We start from the raw sequence: 21,007 nt of genomic DNA on the forward strand, positions 1-21,007 counted from the left end.
AAACAGGGGCGACTGTTAAGGGCGAGGGTAAAGATTTGGTTTCTGTGTTCCTATATTCAATAAACATCTGTTGATCACTTCTGCTGACCAGACCCTGAGGGAATCTGAGATGCGTTACCTTCTAAAAGCTCATGTTCTAGTTCAGATATGGGGTTAGAATGATTGTTAGGACAGGTTCAGATTGGTATGAATGTTCGGGTTGATGCTGGGTAGGGGTTCCTGCTTGAGGTTAGTGTGGAAGGAGGACTCAGGAGGGTTGATGTGGGTAGATGTGTAATCGGTACAAGTCGGTGTGGGGCTTCCTCCAAGGCTCTGCTCCTTGATTCCCCCCTCCCACTGCTTACCCGAGCCTGTCTCTGCTGTCTAAGGCATCCTGGACTTACTGGAATCCGTTTAATGACAGCAACCATCTGCTCTCCCTCCTGGCGATCAGCCCCTTCCTCCTTCCTCTTCGGCACCTCCTTCCGCCTCTCCTGGCAGGTGTCCTGCATCCTGCCTGATACTCCTGTCCCCTCGCAGCTCATGTCCTGGGCATCTTTGTCCTTTGCCCTGCCTTCTCCATCTCCCCGCCACATGCGCCCACCCCACTCCTTTCCCCTGCACACGGCCCACCTAGCTCAGGCTCCCTCACTTCTGTGGGCATGTGTTTGGGGCCTTCTGTCTCCAGCAGGGTTCTCCTGGTTCTCTGGCCTCCCCTCGTTCCCCCTCTTACCCTGAAGCAATATTTCCTCATGACTCCCCTCCCCGCTTCTCTTTTGATCCATTTTCTGGGGTCCTGTCAGAAGTCCCCTGCGGCTCTGATTTCAGCCTGCCCGTCCTTCTCCGTAGATTCCTTTCAGAGAATCTCCCACCCCATCCTTCCAACTCACTGCCTCTTGGGCTGGAGAAATTTCTTTTCATCTCCCCTCATCAGTCATGTGGGGCAGATCTCAGCCGGGAGCAAATTATTTTGTTCAGGAAAGTCATTTCCATGGGACACAAGGGGTTGAGGAATGCTGGAGTGGGGGGCCTGGGGTCCAGAAGTGATTCTTCGTCCCTTGTTTCATTCCAAGGTGAAATAGAGTGACTCCAGGGCATCCTTTTCCTCCTTCCATTAGCCCCACACCAAGATCTAGAGGGTGGCTGGATGAAATGCCAGGGTCTCAGGCGTGGCTTAGGAAGAAAGTTCCAGAATCATCTGAGTCAAGGTCACACCACTCCCATCCCCATCTCAGAGAAGCTGCACATAAGCTGCTGAGAGCCAGGTTTCCAGAGGCTTCTATTTATTCCCCATCATCCTCGTTGTCTTTTTCTTGCTCTTGGAGCTCTCCTGTGCTCCCATGGGAACCTTCTCCCACCCCACCCTTCCATCCTTCTTTCCAGAGCTGTGAGCTTGATTGACTCTGATACCCGGGCAAGGCATAAGCTACTCGTTGGAATGCACGGCACCCTGTCCCCCTCACAGGGAGATAATCGAGGAGGAATATTGGCTCGTCCAGGAAACGAGGTGCTAAATTTGTTGTGAGATTGGTGTCACAAGCAATCAAAGGGCGCCTCTCCCCATCGAGGGCTAGGCAGCTAAATGAGAAATCATTAGGTTATTGCAGAGACCGGGGACAACAGAGGTGGAGGAAGGAGAGGACTCCCCCCGCTTCCAACTCTCCATTTCCCTGGGGGGCAACACAGGGAGATCAAAAAGGGAAAGAAAGAATCAGAGATGCAGAGAGAAAGCATGAAGGGAGAGGCAGGCTGCTTTCTCCAGGGTTTCTCCTGTATCTGAATGGAGGTCTGTGCATCCGTCAGGCATGTTCCTGGCTTCTCCTCTGGCATCTGGGCTGTCCTGAGGCCAACACAGAACGCAGGACAGAGAGACAAGTGAGCAGGGCTGGGTGTCTCCAGGTCAGTGAAATTCTTGTAGAAATTTTGTAGCAGAAAAGTTGAAAAGGGCACGAGCACATGGGAGAAGCTGATGAGGGCACAGGCCAGAGGGGCTGGTTTGGAAAGGATGAGAGCGGAAGATCAATACTTTCTTCATAACCCCTCTGGGAAGACTGCCTGGAGAATAGGAATTTGAAAGATTTGTAGCAGACACTGAATGGGAGCAGGTGTTGACCTGCTAGATGTTGGGGTGGCTGCACATGTAGGGTGCTCTCCCCTTTCTGCTAAATTCCTGCCTCCTTCATGGGAATAAGACCAAAGAGCTGCTCTGGCTTCCACATGCTTTGGGGAGCAGTCCCCGGTGATCATGGCCTAGAAGAGAAGATCTCTCCATGGAGTCTTGCCTCGGTCGTCAGCACCAGGTCTTCCCATCAACATTCTGTAAACTTCCAACAGTTGTTGGATGAATGATTTGGTTTTCCTGGGTTTCTCTGTTCTTGGGGCATTTGTGTTTCCTTTGGCAGGCAAACTGAGTCAGGCAGAACAAGAAAGATCAGGAGCAGACAGAGAGACCAGTGTTCATCAGCACTGAAGACCTACCTGCGGGTGCTCCCTCCCCTGTGCTGGCTGCTGCAATTGGATGCCACCATATTGAGACCTGCTCCTCCAGCTGTTAATTACAGAGCCTCCACTGCTGGGCTCCCTCAGCTCCCCGCAGCAAATTAACATTCTGTGCCCCTTGCACGTGTAGAATGAACCAAGTTAGATAGATCGATTGAGCTGCCGGTTGGAGCTGCTTTTACTTTATGCAGGATTGATTCAGATGACCCCAACTTGGGGCCTCTAGAAGCGCCTTTGCGGGAAATCTTTTTAATGGAGATTAATTGGAAAAGCCCCGAATGTCCTAGTTATAGGCAGAAAGTGCCCCATTCTCCGTTTGGGTGGCTACGTACCAACACTTGTATGTAGATGTGCACTAACACACACAAGCTCACTAGACACGTGAATGCAATCAAGGACACACCGAGCACACAGTCTCACACACACCATCCACCTTCAAATAGCCACCTTGGTCCTTTGGATCCTTCTAAGCCCATCCCCAAATCTTACCAGGTAGACACAGGGTGAGTCTGTGCAGCCTGGATCAGCCCCAACTTCCACTTCTGTCTTCCTGAATCTAGACCTCTTTCTATGTCATGCCCCTAGTCTTTCTCAACAGCCTAGAAGTTTCTGGAGGGCAGAGACAGGAATGCCCAGAAGGAGAAACTGTTTAATTTTTAAAGAGATATGACCTTGGTTCTAATTTCTTTATCTGCTTAAATTCCCGCCACTTCCAACTGCTTGCTGGTCTTTTATGTCTCCATGACTTGGCTCATGCTGTTCCTTTTGTCTGGAATGCCCTTCCCCCAGCTCTCTGGCTGTTGAAATCCATCTTGTCCTCAAGACTTAAGGCAGTTCTAATCAGTAAATGAGTGTTTACTGGATACTTACCGTGTGCCAAGCAAGGTCTACAATGTTTAACCAATACGATGCAGAAAGGACTGAGAACTAACAAAGGGCAACAAGACAGGGGTCTCAGCCCAAGGGCAGACCGGGGTGGAAGTCAGACATGGGGAGCATTCACTGATGTAGTGCTCTTTCCTTGACGTCCCTCCATCAGGGCCCTCATCGTGCCATCTTGCCCGGATATTCGAGTAGAAGCTAGGCGGTGGCAGGAACAGGCCTGTCGTCTTGTTCCCTTTGCATCCCAGAGCCCAGGGCCGGTTGGTAGTAGACACTCCTAAAATGCTTGCTACATGAATGAATGAATGTCGAGTTGAGTTGACGTCCTCTGGGTGCAGGTGCTTTATCCATTACTTCAGGTAATCATATGGTAAACATTTATTGAGCACCTATTGTTTGCAAAGCACATTCTGGGACAAACACAACCAACATCATATGTGTCACTTTAAGGAGTTTGCAATCTCTTCATGTGAAAAAGGAGCGAGTAAAATACAATATAGTTAGTTACAGAATAAACTGCAGGTCTCAAGCTACACGAAACATTGAAGTTTCATGGTTATTTGCCATGGGACCAAAGTCTTGCTTAATCCTTGACTGCCAGCCTAGATGGTTTTTTTGAACTTTTTTTTTTTTTTTTTTATCCCCCTGCAAATGGCTCTGTTTAGAATTCCTTCTTTTAAACTTCAGTTCTGCGAATCATTTAAGTCCACCTTGATTGAACTGTTACAAATTGAGTATTTGATAGGTGTGTGTCCAAGGTAAGATATGAGGTGTGTGAATAGAATCATAAAGAACCAGAATTGAAAGGGATCTTAAATATTATCCAGAGTCCTCTGGAACATTGCTGTCTGGTAGTCATCCACCCTTATCTTGAATACTTCTAGTGACAAGGAGCTCATTGCCAAGTGCTACTAGAAAGTTCTTATGTGAATTAAAAAAATCTGCTCCCCTGGGAGCCACAGTCATTAATGTCCATTCTAGGGGTTTGTAAGGAAAGTTCAGTGATGGAGCCTGGGGGTGCGCCTTTGTTATGGGTGTAATGCATGTCTGCCAAGGCAGCCTTTCTCAGAGGCACTAGTACAGAGCCAGAGCCAAGGTCAAGGCCACTCATCAGAGCCCCATGCTCTCCCAGGTTAGTTGCTCACCTGGCTCTCAGAGTCAGGTAGTCCGTCTGGAAGTGCTGGAGAATCTGCAGAGTCCCCTGTGCTGAAGGGTTCCTGATTAAGGTCTAACACCTGGATCTGACCTGCTGCTGTTTCTTTCTTTTTCATTCTTTAATTTTGAGGTGGGTGGAGTATGAGTTGATGCAAAAATATAACAAAGGTCGTTAAACTTAGCAGTGGAGAAGTGTCTGCAAGAGGTCCTGTCTGGTGTCTGTGCTGTGCTTAGTCACTCAGTCTTTGCGACCCCCTGTAGCCCGCCAGGCTCCTCTGTACGTAGGGTTTCTCCAGGCAAGAATACTGGAGTGGGTTGCCATGCCTTCCTTCCTCCAGGGGATCTTCCCTACCCAGGGATCAAACCCAGGTCTCCCACATTGCAGGCGGATTCTTTACCATCCGAGCCACAAGGGAACCCATCAATACTGGAGTGGGTAGCCTATCCCTTCTCCAGGAGATCTTTCCAACCCAGGAATTGAACTGGGTCTCAGAAGACCCATATTTCCTTCTGGCTCTTTTGGTTTCCAGTTAAAGAGGAGAATGCCCTCCTTTCTGCTGCCCCAGCCCTCACGTTTCTGGATTTCTCAGAGTTAGGGCTATTTATTCTGGCAACTTGTTGGCTCAGATGGTAAAGAATCTGCCTGCAATGCAGGAGACCTGGGTTTGATCCCTTGGTCAGGAAGATCCCCTAAAGAACGGCATGGCAGCTCATTCTAGTATTCTTGTCTGGAGAATCCCATGGAACCTGGGATGCTACAGTCCATGGTGGTCACAGTCCATGGTGGTCGCAACGAGTCGGACGCAACTGAGTGACTAACACTTTCACTTCCATTCTGGCGACTGTTCCTACAAGTGCCGGGAGACTTCTATGGAGTCTGTCTGGGGGCTAGCCTGCATTTCTTCCTGGGCTTCAAGCTGGCCAGGGGGCCTCAGGGGCACAATCCTCGCTACTCTCAGATTGTATTCTGAAGCCGTATTCATAACATGGTAACTAAAAATGTTAAAGCAAGCCAGGGCGCTTTCAGAGTGGAACTTGTAGGGGCCCCTGTGCCTCCCTGCCTGAGAGGGGAGCCAGAGGGAAGTGGTTCATGGTGGGAGGAGGGAATGGGGTCAGACCCCAGGATGGACTTCTTGTTTCCCCGGGGTTGGTAGGTGGCTGACAGGAGACACGCTGACTTCCCTCCTGGTGGGCACACTGCTGCCCAGGACAAGTATGCACTAGCCCCCTGGGGGCTCCTATGGGTGGGGGAGCACTGACTCGGGCCCCCTTTGGTTTGTGGGTAGACACCAGGGCCTTCTGTGAGCTGCCTTAGGAATTACCTCAGATCCAGCCCACCTCATCCTCTCCTCCTCCCCGACCTTGGCTAATCCTTTCCAAAATCCCTTCCATTTCTCAAGGATTTCACTCCTTTACTTTGACCTAAATGCTCAAGACCTTCAGTTGAGGCCAGAGGGTGGTAATCCGCCCCAGATCTCCCCGCCCATCTGCCTGCATAGCCCCCAGGGGCCTCTGCTGCCCCCGCCCCTTCTCCGATTTCCTATCTCCATCCCCGACTTCCTCTCCCAGAGGGTCCATTCCACCTTTCCTGACTCTCACTCCCCGCTTACAAATGGTGTTTTCCCAGCTTCTCCAGTTTCTCCCCTGCTGCTTCCCCAACTTCCTTTAGGGAAGGCAGGGTGCCCAGGTAAAGATTCCTGACCACCCCCTTCCCCCCCCCCCGCCATCTTGCCCCCATCATCATCGCAGGATGAGGAGATTTGGGGCTGCACCCTGACCCTGGGGAGAGGAGCCCTCTGTAACTTGGAGGCTGCCACCAAAAGTTTGGGGGGCATGCTTCCCCCAGATACCTTTTTCCTTTTACCAACCCCAAGCTTCTTCAAACTAAAGGTTCTGAACTGGTGATTAAGGTCCTTTCCAGCACCAGCCTTCAGATTCTCTTTCTAATTTAACATTCTCTTTCTCTGTTCTGTCTCTTTGTCTTGTCCTCTGTCCCTTCTCTGACTTTGTGACTGTCCTCTTCGGCTCTCTCTTCTGCTTCCCTCTCTCTCCCTGCCTTTTGCTGTCTTTCTCCATCTTGCCCTCCGTCTTCTCTCTGAGCGAAGTCCTTGTCGGCCACCTGCCTCCTCTCTCCTGCACTGCCCTTCCCTCGCCCACTGAAGCCAGATTGAAATTCAGTTTTTCAGTAGACCATCCACCACCCTGCCACCCTCCCCACTTGCTCCTCCCGCCTGTCATACCTGCTCCAGCCAACCCCACTTGGGCTTGCAACGCTGTTGTCCTTCCCATAGAACATTCTCAGGGTCTCCTGCCAGGGCGTATTTGCATAAAGTTGTCAGATCAGGTCTGGCCCAGGTGCCTCAGGCTGGCAGGGCAGAGGGGGCTGGTCAGCCAAATACAGCAGGGTTGGGGGAGTGTTCCCCGCCGCACCTGCCCGTCTTTTTTAGTTCAGGAGCTCAACATCCTTGTGAGTGGGTCTGGGCTGGCAGGTCACTTTGGAGACCCAGGATTGCCTGCCCTCTTATCCTTTCTTTTTCTTTTCCCACCATGAACCTGCTGGCAGGGAAGGGAACCAAAGACTGGCCTTTCTCAGCTGCTGTCTTGATGTCATAAACTTGCAGCCTTCCTTCCACATGCCTGCTGGACGGAAAGGCCAGGATGGCCCCAGGTGTGCCGACTCTCACAGTCCGGAGCACTGGGCTGAGTCCTTAGAAATGTCAGCAAGGTCCACCTGAGGCCCCAGAAGAGCAGGGGATGCAGTAGAATCTTAGAACCTCAGAGCAAGAGAGGTCCTTCAGAGCCTAGTACTTTACCCCCTGCTCGTTACAAAGAGCTGAGACCCAGAGAAGGGAAGTGACCCCTCCTCCCCACCCCGCAAAGTCCTGCTGCTGGGTGGGGTGGAGTCAAGCCCGGAAAGCCCCTGCCTCCTGACTTGTGGCCCATTGTACGCTGTCCCTCCCGGCAGGCAGCGCTGGGCCAGTTCCCCTGGCCTCTTTCAAGGTTCTATTCTTGCCTCTTGCAGTGACTAACATGCTGGCCCAGACCAATAAACTCCTGTGTCCTGTCGCCATGAATACCAGCCCTGCGGCCAGTCTCTCTGGTCTGTTCAATGCAAGGAAACCAGGCCAGATTGCGGCCACTTGTAAAAGCCCATCTGGTCCCTGGAAAGATTCCCCTTCAGCTGTCCCTACCAAATCCCAGCCTTGGAGATAGACATCAGGGTGGCTTGGCCAAGCTGGTTGAAGGGAGGGAAGGGAAACTGGTTCTTCTGCCTCTGGCTTTGACCTTGTGGGGTGAGAAAGGACCAAACATGGGAAGAGGGTGAAGTTGGAGTTGAGGCGTCTGTTCCTCAGGCCTGTGCTGCCCACTGGGTCTTTTCCACTCCAAACCGTGAAGTGCAGGCAAAGTACTTTGGTATGGTAAATGCTGGTGGGCAGCAGGGTCAGGGCGATGATAGTCTTTGAATGCTTAGTAACTTGTCATGGGGCATCCTTCTGATATCTATATCACCAGACCTCTACTCACAGCCAAGCCCGAGATTATCTGCTGGAAGCAAGTCAGTGCAGCTTTCTGACCCCTGACCCCTGACTTATCCAAGAAGGGGCTTATAGTCACTGGGTCACATCACATTTGGACACTTGGATTCTAGGCTGGGCCCTGTATAAGGCAGAGTCTACAGACCCACACCCCTCATGCCAGTCAGCTAGATGGCGTGGTACTTCCCTCCTGGCAACTTCTCTTCCAAGGGTCCTGAACCTGCTTCTCTCTCTGCCTCTACGTCTCCACTGTGGGGCAGCCAGGATCTCTGTCTTTTCTGCTAGGTTCCATGTCTTTGCCCCGCCAGCGCTTGCTCTTGCTTGCATTTTCTCTCTCCGCAACCCCCCTTCCTCCCTTCTCCCCCCTGCCTTCTCGCCTCTATCAAAAGTGCAAATCTCTCTTTCTTCTCTCCTCTCCCTTTTGCTGGCCTAGCCCAGAGAATCGCAATCCTCTTTTCTCCATGAGAGAATCCAACCAAGGGGAGGGGCCCTCTCTGGCTGTTGTATTTTTCATAGAGAGGGAGAGGGGATGGCTGGGGAGGGGGAGAGAACCTGAGGGAGGAGGGGAGAGCAAAGATGTGAGGGCAGAGGGAGGGTGGCCGGAGGAAGAGTGGAGTGTGGAGAGATTTAGTTCCATCTGAAAGCTGTCGGTGCGAATCAAAGGCTTCCCTTTGAACCAGCAGCGATCTGGAGTGGTGAGCATGGGGACTGCTCCGGCCCAGGGGGTTCATTACTGCTCGTTTGATAAATCCGGGGAGACAGGGCTTGGCCTCCGCCACCCCCATCTCCTGCAGCCCGGCTTCCTTGGAGGCTCCTGTGCTTGGCCCCAACTCCCTCTCTGGTTCCCAGCTGGCCTGGCGGGCAAGGCTCCAGGAGCATGACCACCAAGGTCCATGTGCCAAGACATGAGTGCAGAAAGGCACCCGTGCAGTGTACTTGAATGCAGAGGTGCAAGAAGGTGTGTGTGTGTGTGTGTGTGTGTGTGAGCACCAGTGAACATATGTACCTGTTTGTACATGTGTGCACAAGAAGTACACAACTGTGTCTGAGAATCTGTCAGCATTTCCAGCCTCTCTGCAGTAGATGTAGAGGTCACTTCCTAGTTTGCAGTCAAAAATGGGATTCAGGGACTTTCCTGGTGATCCAGTGGCTAAGACCCCGAGCTCCCAGTGCAGGGGGCCTGGGCTCGACCCCTGGTCAGGGAACTAGATCTCACCAGTGCAGACAAACAAATATAGATATTTTTAAAATGGGATTCAAGGACTTCTCCAGTGGTTCAGACTCCTCGCTCCCAAGGCAGGGGGCACAGAGTTAGATCCTTGGCCAGGCAACCGAGATCTCACATGCCACATGGGGTGGCCAAAAAGAAAATTTTTTTTAAAGGGATAGAAATCTCACTGTCTTCTCCAGGCCTTTGTGGAAGCCTGGTCCCCAGTCCTGGGAACACACCCAGTGGGAGCAAATGTGTTCACACGCAGAGGTAGGGACACGTGGCCTCTTCTGTGCTGTGCGGAGGAGGGAGGTGGAGAGCCAGCTGGGCTGGACAGCAGTGTCGCCCCAGGATGCTCAGGGTGGGGATGGAGGGGTGGCGTGGTGCTGAGAGACAGGAGAGGGTGTCCTAGTGAGGGGACCCTGCCAAGGGGAGACGGAGAGGCCCCAGTCTGCACAGTGGCCAGAGTCTGAGCTGAGAGGCCCAGGGGATAGTGAGAGACCAGGGTGGAAAGACGGCATTCTAAGGGAGCCGGGTGTCCTGGCCCCTCACTGTGCTTGCTGGCCCAGACTCTTCCCAGCTGTGTGCCTGGAAGGAAGTTGCTTATCTCTTTGAAGCTTGTGCCCTTGTTAGGCTAATAATGGTTCCTACCACATGAAGTTGTCAGGGGCATTGAGTAAACTAGTCTCAGAGTGGTGCCTGGTACAGTGACTGGCACGCCATAAGCAGGGTCTGTATGAGCCCCACGACTCCTACTGCAGGGTGTTGGCGGCTTAATGGATGGAGTTTTGTGATCGACTGAAACCTCTAGGTGCTGGTAATGGGCCTGCCAGGCTTTGGACCCACTCTCTGTTCACGTAGGAACACTTACACCAAGCCTTCTCTGATGGATGGTGGCTGCAAGTGGGGCAAAGCCTGAGTGGTTACAGAGTACAGGCCAGATCTGAGGAGGGGGCATTGCCCTTCCGGGAGGTAAACACAGTTAAGATGCAGGTCTGAGTGTAGAGTGGAGATCAGAATAGTACATGAGTGTAGAGGTCGGGGGCACCAGAATTTCTCTGGGGTGGTTGTGGTGGGTGGGTGGGGGGGGTGGCATGAGTCCCATACATTCAGGAAATGCTTCTTGGATATTTTTGTGGCACAGCATGGTACCAAGAGCAGGGTGTATGTGTGTTAGTCATTCAGTCTTGTCCGACTCTTTGCAATCCCATGGACTGTAGCCCACCAGGCTCCTCTGTCCATGGAATTCTCCAGGCAAGAGTACTGGAGTAGGTTGCCATTCTCTTCTCCAGGGGATCTTCCTGACCCTGGGATTGAACCAGGGTCTGCACATTGCAGGCAGATCCTTTACCATCTGAACCACCAGGGAAGCCCCAGGGAGTATACTGCCTAAAAGTCCTGAGTTCATCCTCATCTCTGCCGCTTCCTTATTTCCCTTTACTCTAACATGGAGACCATAACCTTCATTGTGCTGGGAACAGTGTCTCTGAGGCATGTGCAGCGGCGCCCAGTACATAGAGTCTTCTAATCGGGAGTTGGCATTACTAAGGAACGTTGCTAGCTCTGAAGGCACAAGAAAGGAAAATTCAAGCATCTCTGTTCTCCAGGGGCTCCCAGGAGAGTGGCAGAGGCAGAAACGCACACACATGAGTAACTTTTAATCCAAAGCAGGCTGTGATAAGTGCTAAAACGAGAAGCTCAAACAATGGGGAGGAAGAAGAGGGGAGGAATCATCCCAAGATGAAGGCCAGGGGTGCTTTGAGCTGTGGGGTAGGGTGGTGAGGCCCAGGGTTAACTCAGAAGGAAGGAGGGCTGGGGGGACATCAGGGAGGAGCCCAGCGGCCTCTGCCCTATGGCACCCCTCTTTTGCTCTTCTCATTTCTCCCCAAGGTCCCTCTGTGCTCCCCTTGCCCTCCCCATACTGTTCAGCTCTTCACCTGCCTGCAATCCCTGCCTGAGCCTCCTTGGAATCTCCTGTCCTAGTGACAATGCTGGGGCAGGGGCACCTGGAGTCTGAGATGCCCCAGCCTCGTGGGAACATGTTTAAAGGATGGAACCAGTCTGGAGATGAGGCCCTGGCCCCCTGTGACCACACTCACCATCGCCTCCCTGCCCTGCTGTCCTTGTCTTTCCCTGCGTCCCCATCTGCCTGACATCCTCAGCCTGCCTGCTCTCCTGCCTTGGGTTTCTGTGGCTCCCTGGGTCTTTGTATCACTAGATCTTTGCTGGTGCTTGTCTCTCTGCGACTCTGCCCTGGACGCGTGTCTTCTTTTTTCCTGGGCTTTTTCCAACCAAGATCTCTTCTTCTTCTCTTCCTGCTTCTCCTCCATTCTCCTTTCTCTCTCCCTCCACCGGGCGGGTGTCTGTCTTTGTCTCTGCTTCCCAGCGTCACCGGTGCCCCTGCCAGGCGCCCCGTTGGTCTGTGAGTGTGCGCGCTCCCGTGCATCCGTGTGCAGCACACTTCTTCTCTGCCTGCCTTCACAACGGCTGCTTGAGAGCTCACCAACATCTGCCAGGGTCTGAAGACAGGGACGCAGCAGACTGAAAGCAGAAGGGAATTCACTTGGACACACACAAGGGGCTTTGCAGTTGCCCCAGACTGGAGCTGCCAGGCAGGAGAGGCTGCTTATTCGAGGGCACTGCTTTTGCTTCCAAGGCTAGGCTGTCGTCAGCATTCTGTCGTCAGCATTCTGTTTGTGTTCAGGCCCTTCTTGATTCCCCCTCCCACCTGGCTCCCATCCCACATGAGACCATTCCCCTGCATTTTTAGTATTTCCTGGAAGTAGTGTGTAGATGCGGCAATGGGGCTGGCATTTCACCCCCACGCCCACTCCCAGTCCCAATGCAGACTCCGTTCTGTGTCACATGTCACAGCCGGTGGAAGACCCAGGCCACCAGGACTTCGAAGGCATGTGTGTGTTCTCTGATTTGTGTGTATGCTTGTGAGGCCGCTGGTACCAGTTCCTGGTGCCTTCTTGACATATACCCAAGTACCTCCTTTTCGGTTGTAAAGCGACCTCTCCCCTTCCTATTGTGCCTGTTGATGCCTTTATCTCTCTGCTCACTTTCTAGGCTTTTTTCTCAGCAGTCCCATATCCCCTCTTCACTCACCCCCATCATTGCACCAGAACCTTCCAGAGTTCTGTTCCCCTTCCCTTCCCAGCTCTGCCCCACATTCCCTGCTTCAGGGAGCCCCCCAGGCCTGCCCCCTGCACTGTTACTTCTCTGCCTGCAGGGAGAACCCTGTCCTGCCCTCCCACTCTCCTGCCCTGTCTGCCTTTGCCGCAGTCTATGAGCCTGACCAGGAGAATGGGTTATCTGCCTCCTTCCCTGATGGGGTTGCATGGGCAGGACTGTTTATTCAGGCATTTGCTCATTCTCACTCCATCAATCAACAGACTTATTCACAACACCTTTGTGTGCCTGGCAGTCAGGCCCTGTGCTGGGTGATGGGGCAGATGCTCTGAGTGACACAGTCCAGACGCAAGGAGTTCTCCCTGGGCAGGGCAGGCGTGGGTAGTGCAGCATGGACTCGCCCACTAGCAGAGGTGGGGAGTGGGTACAGAGGGCTCTGAGGCCATTTGGGCAAGCAGGGAGGACTTCACAGGGGAGGTGATTATTCGAATTCCAAGGGAAGGGGAGGGAGCAGTGTTCTGCCCAGGAAAGGCCTGTATAAGGATGTGGAGACAAGGACAGAAGCCTGGGGTGTGCAAAGAAGAGTGAGTGGGCCTTGGCCATGGCACAGCAGGCTTAGGGCTTTCTCCTAATCGTGATCCAGGTCAGGACAACCCACGGGCATCTGGACTGTGGCTTAGATACTGTCTTGGCTGCAGAGGCTGTGTGGGGGTCAGCCAACACTGCCTGTCACTTTTGCAGGCTCAGGATCCACAGGACCTTTCCACTGAATTAAACTCCTGAGACCCTTTGTTTCTCTTCCTCTCGACTCTCTTGGGAGTCATTACTTCCATCCCCCTGCCTCCAGACTAAATTGCTTCAACCAAGCCTGTGCCAAGAGGGAACTGTATTTCAAAACCCCAGAATGACAGATGTCGTCTTTGTCATGTCACAGCTCAGGTTTCCATCCGTCCCTCTGATTATCTAACTGCCCAGGATAAATAAGCTCATAGCTACCATTCAGAGAGCACACGCCAGGGAAGGTACCAGGCAAATCATCCACCTCTTCCCATTTAACTCTCCAGCAGTCCGAGGTAGGTGTCATTGTTCCCCAGTACACCAGTAAAGAGAATGAGGCTCAGAATAACTTGGCCACAGTCACACTGGTAGGAAGTGCGTGGCAGAGGTGCTACACAAACCTAAGTGTTTCCGACACCTCTACTCTTCAAAGGGACTTTGCAGTCCTTGGTCCAGACTTGTCACTGTATAGGTGAGCACACGGAGGAGGCCGGGAAGGGGCAGTGACAAGGCCAAGGTCACACCACTCCCTCTGGCGAGACACCCACCCATCTCTCACACTCCCAGGGCCTCCCGCCTCCATCTTGCTGCCTCCTTGACCTACCAGTGGACAAGGAACCAGCTTCTCACTGTCCCCAGGGGAGTTCAACAGGAGACTAGGGTGTCCAGGCCCCATGCAGGAAAGCTGTGAATATAAAGCCCATCTCTAAGCCAGGGTGCACAGGCGAGCCCTTGACTTGGGCTCCAGGGGCCATGGGAAGGAGAAACGTGAGTGTGGAGAATTTGCAGCCTGTAGCTGCACTAGAGAAATGCGCAATGATATGAATAAATTTGAATAATAATGAGGGCAATGCCTGAATTAATAATATGGGCTGCTCACCTGACCCACCTCTCCCCCAGGATATCAGCACCTGCCACCCTAATCCCAGGAGATATGGTTGAGCCTTTTCCTTTCCCCTTAGAAGATATACATGGGATGTCAGATCAAGAGAGTTGGGGAGCTGCTGTTTCTAACTTCCTGACACCCTGCAGACCCAGAAAACTGGATTTACACACTTAACCAAGAGAGGCTGCCCGGTCATAATAAATCATATGCTGGCCATCAGTCCACTCCTAGCTCTGCCCCTTTCTCACTTGGTCTCCTTGATATGCAACAACCGATGTGGATGCCAAATGTCCAGGGAGATTCAGAGAGAAGAGACAGTGTGGGCCTCGGCCTTGCGGAGAGGTTCCCATTCTAATGGAACAGGTAGGAGGGCAAAGACTGCCACCCACAGCCGCTCTCTACCCACAAACAAAAGCATGGCCTTAGACTCTGATAGCTTGGGAGAGAAAATTCCATGGCTAGAGCTGTGACAGCAGGGCTGAAAGGTGGGACAAGCTGTGTTTGCCCAGGGAACTGAAAGATCAATCTAGGAGGACTTCCTGGAAGAAGCAGGAAGGTGAGGCAGTTTTGGAAAGGTGAGAAATGGAGCTGGAGGAGCAAACAGGAGAAGGGAGGGATGAGAAGATGAGAGTCCTGTTCCTGGTGAATAACAGGGAGGTCTTGGAATGGGCGTGGGACCATTCTTTTGCATACTCAGTAGGAGTGATGGAGGATCAGAGAGATTTTGGAAAGCTGGGTTAGGAAAGAGTTGAATCTGAAGACTGTGGTCTCTAAAAGACTTGGAAGCTGGGGAGGGAAAGAGGGGGAGGAGTCCCCAGAGTTCCGGGGGAACACTGATTTGGGTCACCGAGTGTGACAGATCGGGGACGTGTGTGGGAAGCCCCAGACCTCTCGCTGGGCTGTCCCGCAGCCCTTCCATCTCCTGGGGCCCAGCGCGGGAAGCTGACAGTCACAGTGCAGTGCCCAGGACTGCCGACCAGCGGTGGCTGGAGTGGGTGGGTGGGAGCAGTGGGGGGGGGGGGGGCGGGCAGAGGGGAGAAGAAACCCGAAATCCAATTCCCTGCTCCATTTAGGCTCCGCAATTAAAGGCAATTACTCTGCAGTTCTCTAATCAAATGCTCCCGGCCGAGCTGCCAGCCGGGCAGCCATGTGTAGCTCCGGCAGCCAGAGGGAGAGTGGAACGAAGTCACGTGGCCCTGTCAGCTCCCACGGGGCGGGAGGCTGGGCGTGTGCTGGTGTGTCCATCGTGTGTATGCACTCATGCCTCCAGAGCTCGGGGGTAAGGGGTGAACACAGGGGACCGGACAAGCGTACAGGAAGTGGGTTCAGAGCTCCTTTGTCTGGGATCTGCCACCAGCCACCCAGGAAGCTTATTTATACACATACAGGTGGATGTGACTATCCCACAGGATGTGCTGTGTGTACTCGCTGGGTGCGTCCAAGGGGGAATTGCGGTTGGCGTAGTTGCACACGCGTGTCCCCTTACATTGGCTCATGTACACAGATCCAAGCGGGGATATGGTAGGATATTCATCTCAGGGATTGCGGGCAACCATGGTATCAGCAGCGGCGTGTGCTCTGGATTCGTCACCCAGTGATGTGGGTGTGGGGACGGGGGAGCCCTGGTCGAGGTGGTTGAGGAGGAGCCCAGGCTTAGGCTCAGGTTTGCGTCCTGCTCTGTCCTTACCTCGCTGAGTGCCCTTGGGAAAGTGACTCTCCTCCCTCCTCAGTGTCCTCGTCTGAACAAGGAGAGGCTTGGACTAGCCTGGTCTCTGAGGCCTTTACATAACACTGCACCACTTTCTATGCTTGCTGAGCGCCTCAGCTTCTGAAACCCAGTCCCATCGGCCGTGGAGAGAAGGAAGAATCTAGGGTCGGCACATGGCTTCTTGGAGGGAAGGGTTTGGGGCTGACATGGGGTGGGGACCAGAGGGTCCAGCTTCCTGGCCTGCGGCTCTCTCTCGGGCCACTGCAGGGTGGGAGCGGAAGCCTGGGAGGCACGGCTTCTTGTGCAGCCCTCTCCTCACTCACCTCCTGACCCTGTGCCAACTTTGGCTTTGACAGGGACCCAGACCCGCTTCAGCCAGGAGCCAGCCGACCAGACCGTGGTGGCCGGACAGCGGGCCGTGCTCCCCTGCGTGCTGCTCAACTACTCGGGGATCGTGCAGTGGACCAAGGATGGGCTGGCACTGGGCATGGGGCAGGGCCTCAAAGGTGAGTGGGGCAGCCCAGCGCCTAGCCTACTCCATCTTGGCCTCCCTCCCCTCACCAACAAAGAGTACTGGACTCAACATCCTTTCGTTCCCCACCACGTTCCTTCTCTGGGCTCTCCTGCCCTCTCCCACGTCTGTGTGAGTCGGTCTCTCTGCCTGCCCTGAGCTCGCTCTCTACTGCTGTCCAAGCTCCACAGCTCTGCCTTTCCTCCTGGGTTGCAGACTGGCTCACAACGGGCCAACGGGAAGCCCAAGGAATCAATGGAAACCAAAAGACATTTACGTAGGACAGCTTTAGACAGACAGATACCACGAGAGGAGCTGCAGGCAGCCAGGCCAAGCAGGAGGGGCTGGGAGGCTCCAGAGCCCCCTGCAAGAGCCAACAGAGGACATAGCAGTTTCTAGGCCCTGCAAGTGTTTCCTGCCAGCTTGGCTTTGCTCCAGCGTCTCTCTTGCCCCCTGCCCAGGCAGTGTCTGTTCTGTGGCCACAGATTCATTTTAATTTCAGCCTAAGTGCTTATTTATTCATTTAACAAGCACTATGGAGCCACTTCGGAAACAAACATAATGTGTCAAGGTGGGGACAGGGGGAACCCTCCTTTATTCCAAAGCAAGTAGAGATACTTCTGGAAAGGCCACCTGGCAGAGTGGATGGGGAGTCAGAACGCGCCTCTGCTGCCTTCCAGCTAGGTAACCTCAGGAAAGCCACTTCACCTCTCTGGGCCTTAGTTTACCACTGTGTAAAATAGGCATAGTAGCTGCAGGTCTGCCAGCTTTATAAAAGAGTTTGTGAGTTTTGAACCAAATGAGAGAATATGTGAAAACGCACTGCTCGCTGTCAAGCAGTGTAATGGTAAAAGCATGGGGAGGGATTACGCATTTTTTTATTCTTATTGTTATCCAGGGCTTGAGACTATTTGCTGCAGGTTCTGTGCATTAGAGCAGGTAAGAGAAATTTGTCTGTATGGAGCAATCTCAATGAAGGAAGGAGAGGGGCTGGCGGATCTATTGATGATGGAAAGAGAAAGAAACTGGGAGAGAGAGATCAATAGATATGGAGTGAGAAGAATCGATAGCCTCTGAACAGAGGGAGGCAGTGGGAGGGAGCTGAGGGTAGGGACCACGAGAGCCGACAGAATGTGAGGGGTGGACAAGAGCCTGGAGGCAGGAGGGAGAAGAAGGCTGGACTGGAGAAGCACAGAGGTGCGCCTGCCACAGCCGGGCGAGGCTCCTGCAGGTGAGGGGCTCCTTGGGGCGCAGGCAGGACCCTGCTTCTTGCATCCCTCCCTTGGTGAGTGAGGGTGAGACCTTCGCCCGCCTTGGGCTTCCCTCTGGCCCCAGTGAGCTCATGTCTGAGCTGCAATGGCCTATATTTCCTAGCTCCCACACACCCTCCCCTCTTCCTCTCCTTTTCTCCCTGCTGTCTGCCTTTTTTTTTTTTTTTTTCGCCTTTTCTTTCCTATTATTATGAGAGACATTTGTCTGCAAACAGCTTCGGAGATTTCATCTGCTCCTGCAAAGCTCCCCCTTCTGCTCTCCCCCATCTCGTCCTGCTTTGTGACTCCCCGCCTCAGCGGAGGAGGCTGTGACATCGCAGTGTCTGCACGGGGACCTCATGCCCGTCAAGGGCCCCCTGGGCCCCAGGAGAGGGTGGAGGGAGGGATGCTGGCTCCCAGTGGGATCCCTGGGCCCTGATGTGGGGAGAGGATGCACCCTTTGGGGCAGGGCGATCCAGGCGAGCCCCAGGCTTGGGCTGGGCTCACCTAGGCTAGCCCTTTCTCTTCCTGCAGCCTGGCCACGGTACCGCGTCGTGGGCTCTGCAGAGGCCGGGCAGTACAACCTGGAGATCACAGACGCCGAGCTCTCTGATGATGCCTCTTACGAGTGCCAGGCCACGGAGGCCGCCCTGCGCTCCCGGCGAGCAAAACTCACCGTGCTCAGTAATAACCCCAAACATCCTGCATGCACCACCGCCCCCACCCGCCACTGCCCTGCCACCTCCTCCTGTCTCTTTTTGTTGGTGTCCTGGCTGTCCCCCAGTTCCCCAACCTCCTCTTGCATTTCCCAGCTTCTCTGTCTCTGATCCTGGCCTCATGTACTGTCCTGACTATCTCCCTTGCTTTCCCTCCCTCAATCCTTTAAACTCCTTCCAAAGCCAAGTTCAGATAGAAGAAAAAAAAGTGGGCACGTGGGCACCCATTCTGGACACGTGGGCTATGTGAGCTCTGGTATCCTCTCTGCCCCCGCCTGTGCCCAGGCCTCCCGGGGACTGGGCTCCGCCTTCAGGACATAAACTGCCCCTGCCAGAGTGGGGGCATGGCGGGGCAATGGAGACCAGGCCTCTCCTGGCAGATGGGCTTGTTGGAAGCTTCTCCCTTCCTCTCCCTCGCAGCTGCCCCAGAAACTGCTCCCTTCGCTCCTTTCCCTCCACTCAGCCCCTCTTCCCTTCTCGGCCTCTGTTCCTGCCCTCAGCACTCACCCAACCTTCTCCACTTCACCTCCAGGCCTCCTCAGGGGGCTGGGGAGCAGAACTGGAAGGATCAGGCCTTGAGGGCTGAGAAACGGGGAGGGGGTGGGGCAGGGGTCCTGGCTGAGTCTGCAGGAGCCGCTGGAGCGTGGCTTGTCTCTGAAGCCTGCTGGCTGCCGCCCACAGGGCACAGAGCAGATGTCCCTCTGTGGGAACACCCGGGGCAATTTGCATAATGAGGGGATCCTCTCCTGCACGCACGCAGGACCCAGTAGGGAATGAGGCCAGCTCCGACAGGCCCTCACCCCCCACCCCCCACCCCGCTTCCCCTTCCTGGCGGCACCCCCAGCTCCATCCATCTCTCTGTCTCCCTCAAGCTCTGGTGCTCTGCCTGGGCCTCTGACTCTGCTCCTCTGGTCTCCGGCTTGGCTCTGTCTGCCTGTGACCCTCTTCCTTCCCTTTTGTCATCTGCTCCATCCCTTTCTCTTTTCTGTTCCCATCTGATCTGTCCTGCCCTCTCTCTTTTCTCTCCCCAACCCCAAAATCGTTGAAGTGGGGGATCCCCCCAGGAGGGATGGGAGGAAGGAGCGGGGAGCTGAGCTAAGTGAGTCTGGACACAAGGAAGATTCTTAGCTGGGGGAGAAGGGTGGGGACGCAACAAGTCATCCGAGCATGGTGGGAAGAGGCCTGGGCTGGGAGTCAGGAGACCTGGGCCATTCTGGCACCGTGACCCTGAAGAGGTCATGACCTCTGGTCATCTGTTTTCTCATCAGTAACATGGCATAATGATGCCGGCCTTTTCTTAGCAACTGCTGCTTTGCTGCTCCCTGAGTGGGGAGTTGTAAACTGTGAAGGTCTGGGCAGATGTGAGGTGTCAGAATAAGTGAGCACCAGAGGGACCCGGCAGTCTGTTTCTCTGGATGTAAAGGCCCTGAAGGACCAGGACTCCAGGCTGGTAGATGACTCACTTTTCCTCTCTAGTGAAGACACATGGGGAGAAGTAGCATCGAGCAGGATGGAGGTTAGGGGGCAGGAGTTAGCTGACCACCAGGGGTAGGCGTGGAGTGCTAAGGCATTAACTTCCCCTCCTCACTGGAGAGGGTATGAGCCTCCATGCTGGACCAGGCATTCCAAGGGAACACGAGATACTTACGAGGCCTCATCTCTTCTGTTTTCCTCCCTAACTGCCTCTGCTTAAGTCCTGGAAGGTGCTACTTCCAGACTGGAGACTGCCATTTGAATGAGGGGGTCCTGATACTGTTCCTTCCCTCTCCTGCCCCAGCACAGAGAGGGAGAAATAGAGAAAGATGGGTAAAGGCCAGCCAAGACCCTAGATATATAACAGGAACTTAGTAATGACATCCTGCAACTTGGTTCATTCAAGGAAGGCTTCCTGGCAGAGGAGAATATCAATGGGAACCCTTGGTGGAGAAGTGTCTTGTCTAAAATGCTTTCAAGTCAATGAGGGAGGTAGGTGTACACGAGCAGGGAGCTGACTGGCTTATCTGGAGGGTGTTGACGATGTGGATCTCTGTAGCCTATCTGGGTGTTTCAGGTGGCTGAGGCCCCAAGAGTGAAAGAGATGGAAGATGCACCCGTATACTCCTTTCCCCTCACTCTGTCCCCTCCTCGTCTCTCTGGAACTCTCACACCCCCTCCCTCCTGCAGCCACGTGGAGGCAGTGAGAAGGCAGGACAGTTTGTGCACCTTCCTCTGCTCACCTGCCTGTGCACAGCTTTTGTTCATTCAGGGCTCAGAGACTGGGCAGGACCGAGTGGAGAGCATGCTGTGTTCGGTGTGTGGAATTGGCCTCCCTGCACATGGCCAGCCTTGTCACCTCCCCTCTCCTGCAGCTATACCTCTTGGTGGTCAACCCCCCACCCCAGACCAGCCCAGGCCACAGAATGGCCTTGCAGAACCCTGAGCAGCTGCCTCCCACTCCCTGGCAGACAGACACAGACATAATATAGACCCACGGCTCCCTCATTATTCACAGCAATAACCTCGAGTGCAGTGGTGATGAGCACAGCTCTGGGTTGGCAGTCCTAGTCCTCGTCCCAGCCCTGCCGCTGAGCTCTGAGCACACTGGCCTGACCTGTCTGGACCTCAGCGCCTTGTCTGTAAACGGGGGGTAGGAGGCAGTCAATGGTATTTACCATGAAAGGATTAATGAAATATACTCTGTGGTGAGGATGCAATGAAATCCTATGCACAAGGCGCTTGAGCTGACACCTGGTGAGCAGTCAGTGAGTGGTGGAGATGTTGTCG

The 21,007-nt window shown here is 54.0% G+C and overlaps 1 protein-coding gene across 4 annotated transcripts in view; it reads left to right on the forward strand.

Moving 5' to 3' along the window:
- The window catches only part of KIRREL1 (kirre like nephrin family adhesion molecule 1), a 104,050-nt gene that overhangs the window by 65,381 nt on the left and 17,662 nt on the right, over positions 1-21,007 (forward strand). For 3 of the 4 annotated variants that reach the window (XM_027976754.3, XM_027976757.3, XM_060403241.1), the window contains exons 2-3: positions 16,124-16,273; positions 18,063-18,212. In XM_027976754.3, the coding sequence (XP_027832555.1) occupies positions 16,124-16,273; positions 18,063-18,212 (300 nt within the window). The remainder of the gene's footprint in view (positions 1-16,123; positions 16,274-18,062; positions 18,213-21,007) is intronic. The other variant, XM_042256075.2, reaches the window with a different exon arrangement.

The sequence above is a fragment of the Ovis aries genome, chromosome 1 (genome assembly GCF_016772045.2).
Source record: "Ovis aries strain OAR_USU_Benz2616 breed Rambouillet chromosome 1, ARS-UI_Ramb_v3.0, whole genome shotgun sequence".
NCBI classification, from domain to species: domain Eukaryota; kingdom Metazoa; phylum Chordata; class Mammalia; order Artiodactyla; family Bovidae; genus Ovis; species Ovis aries.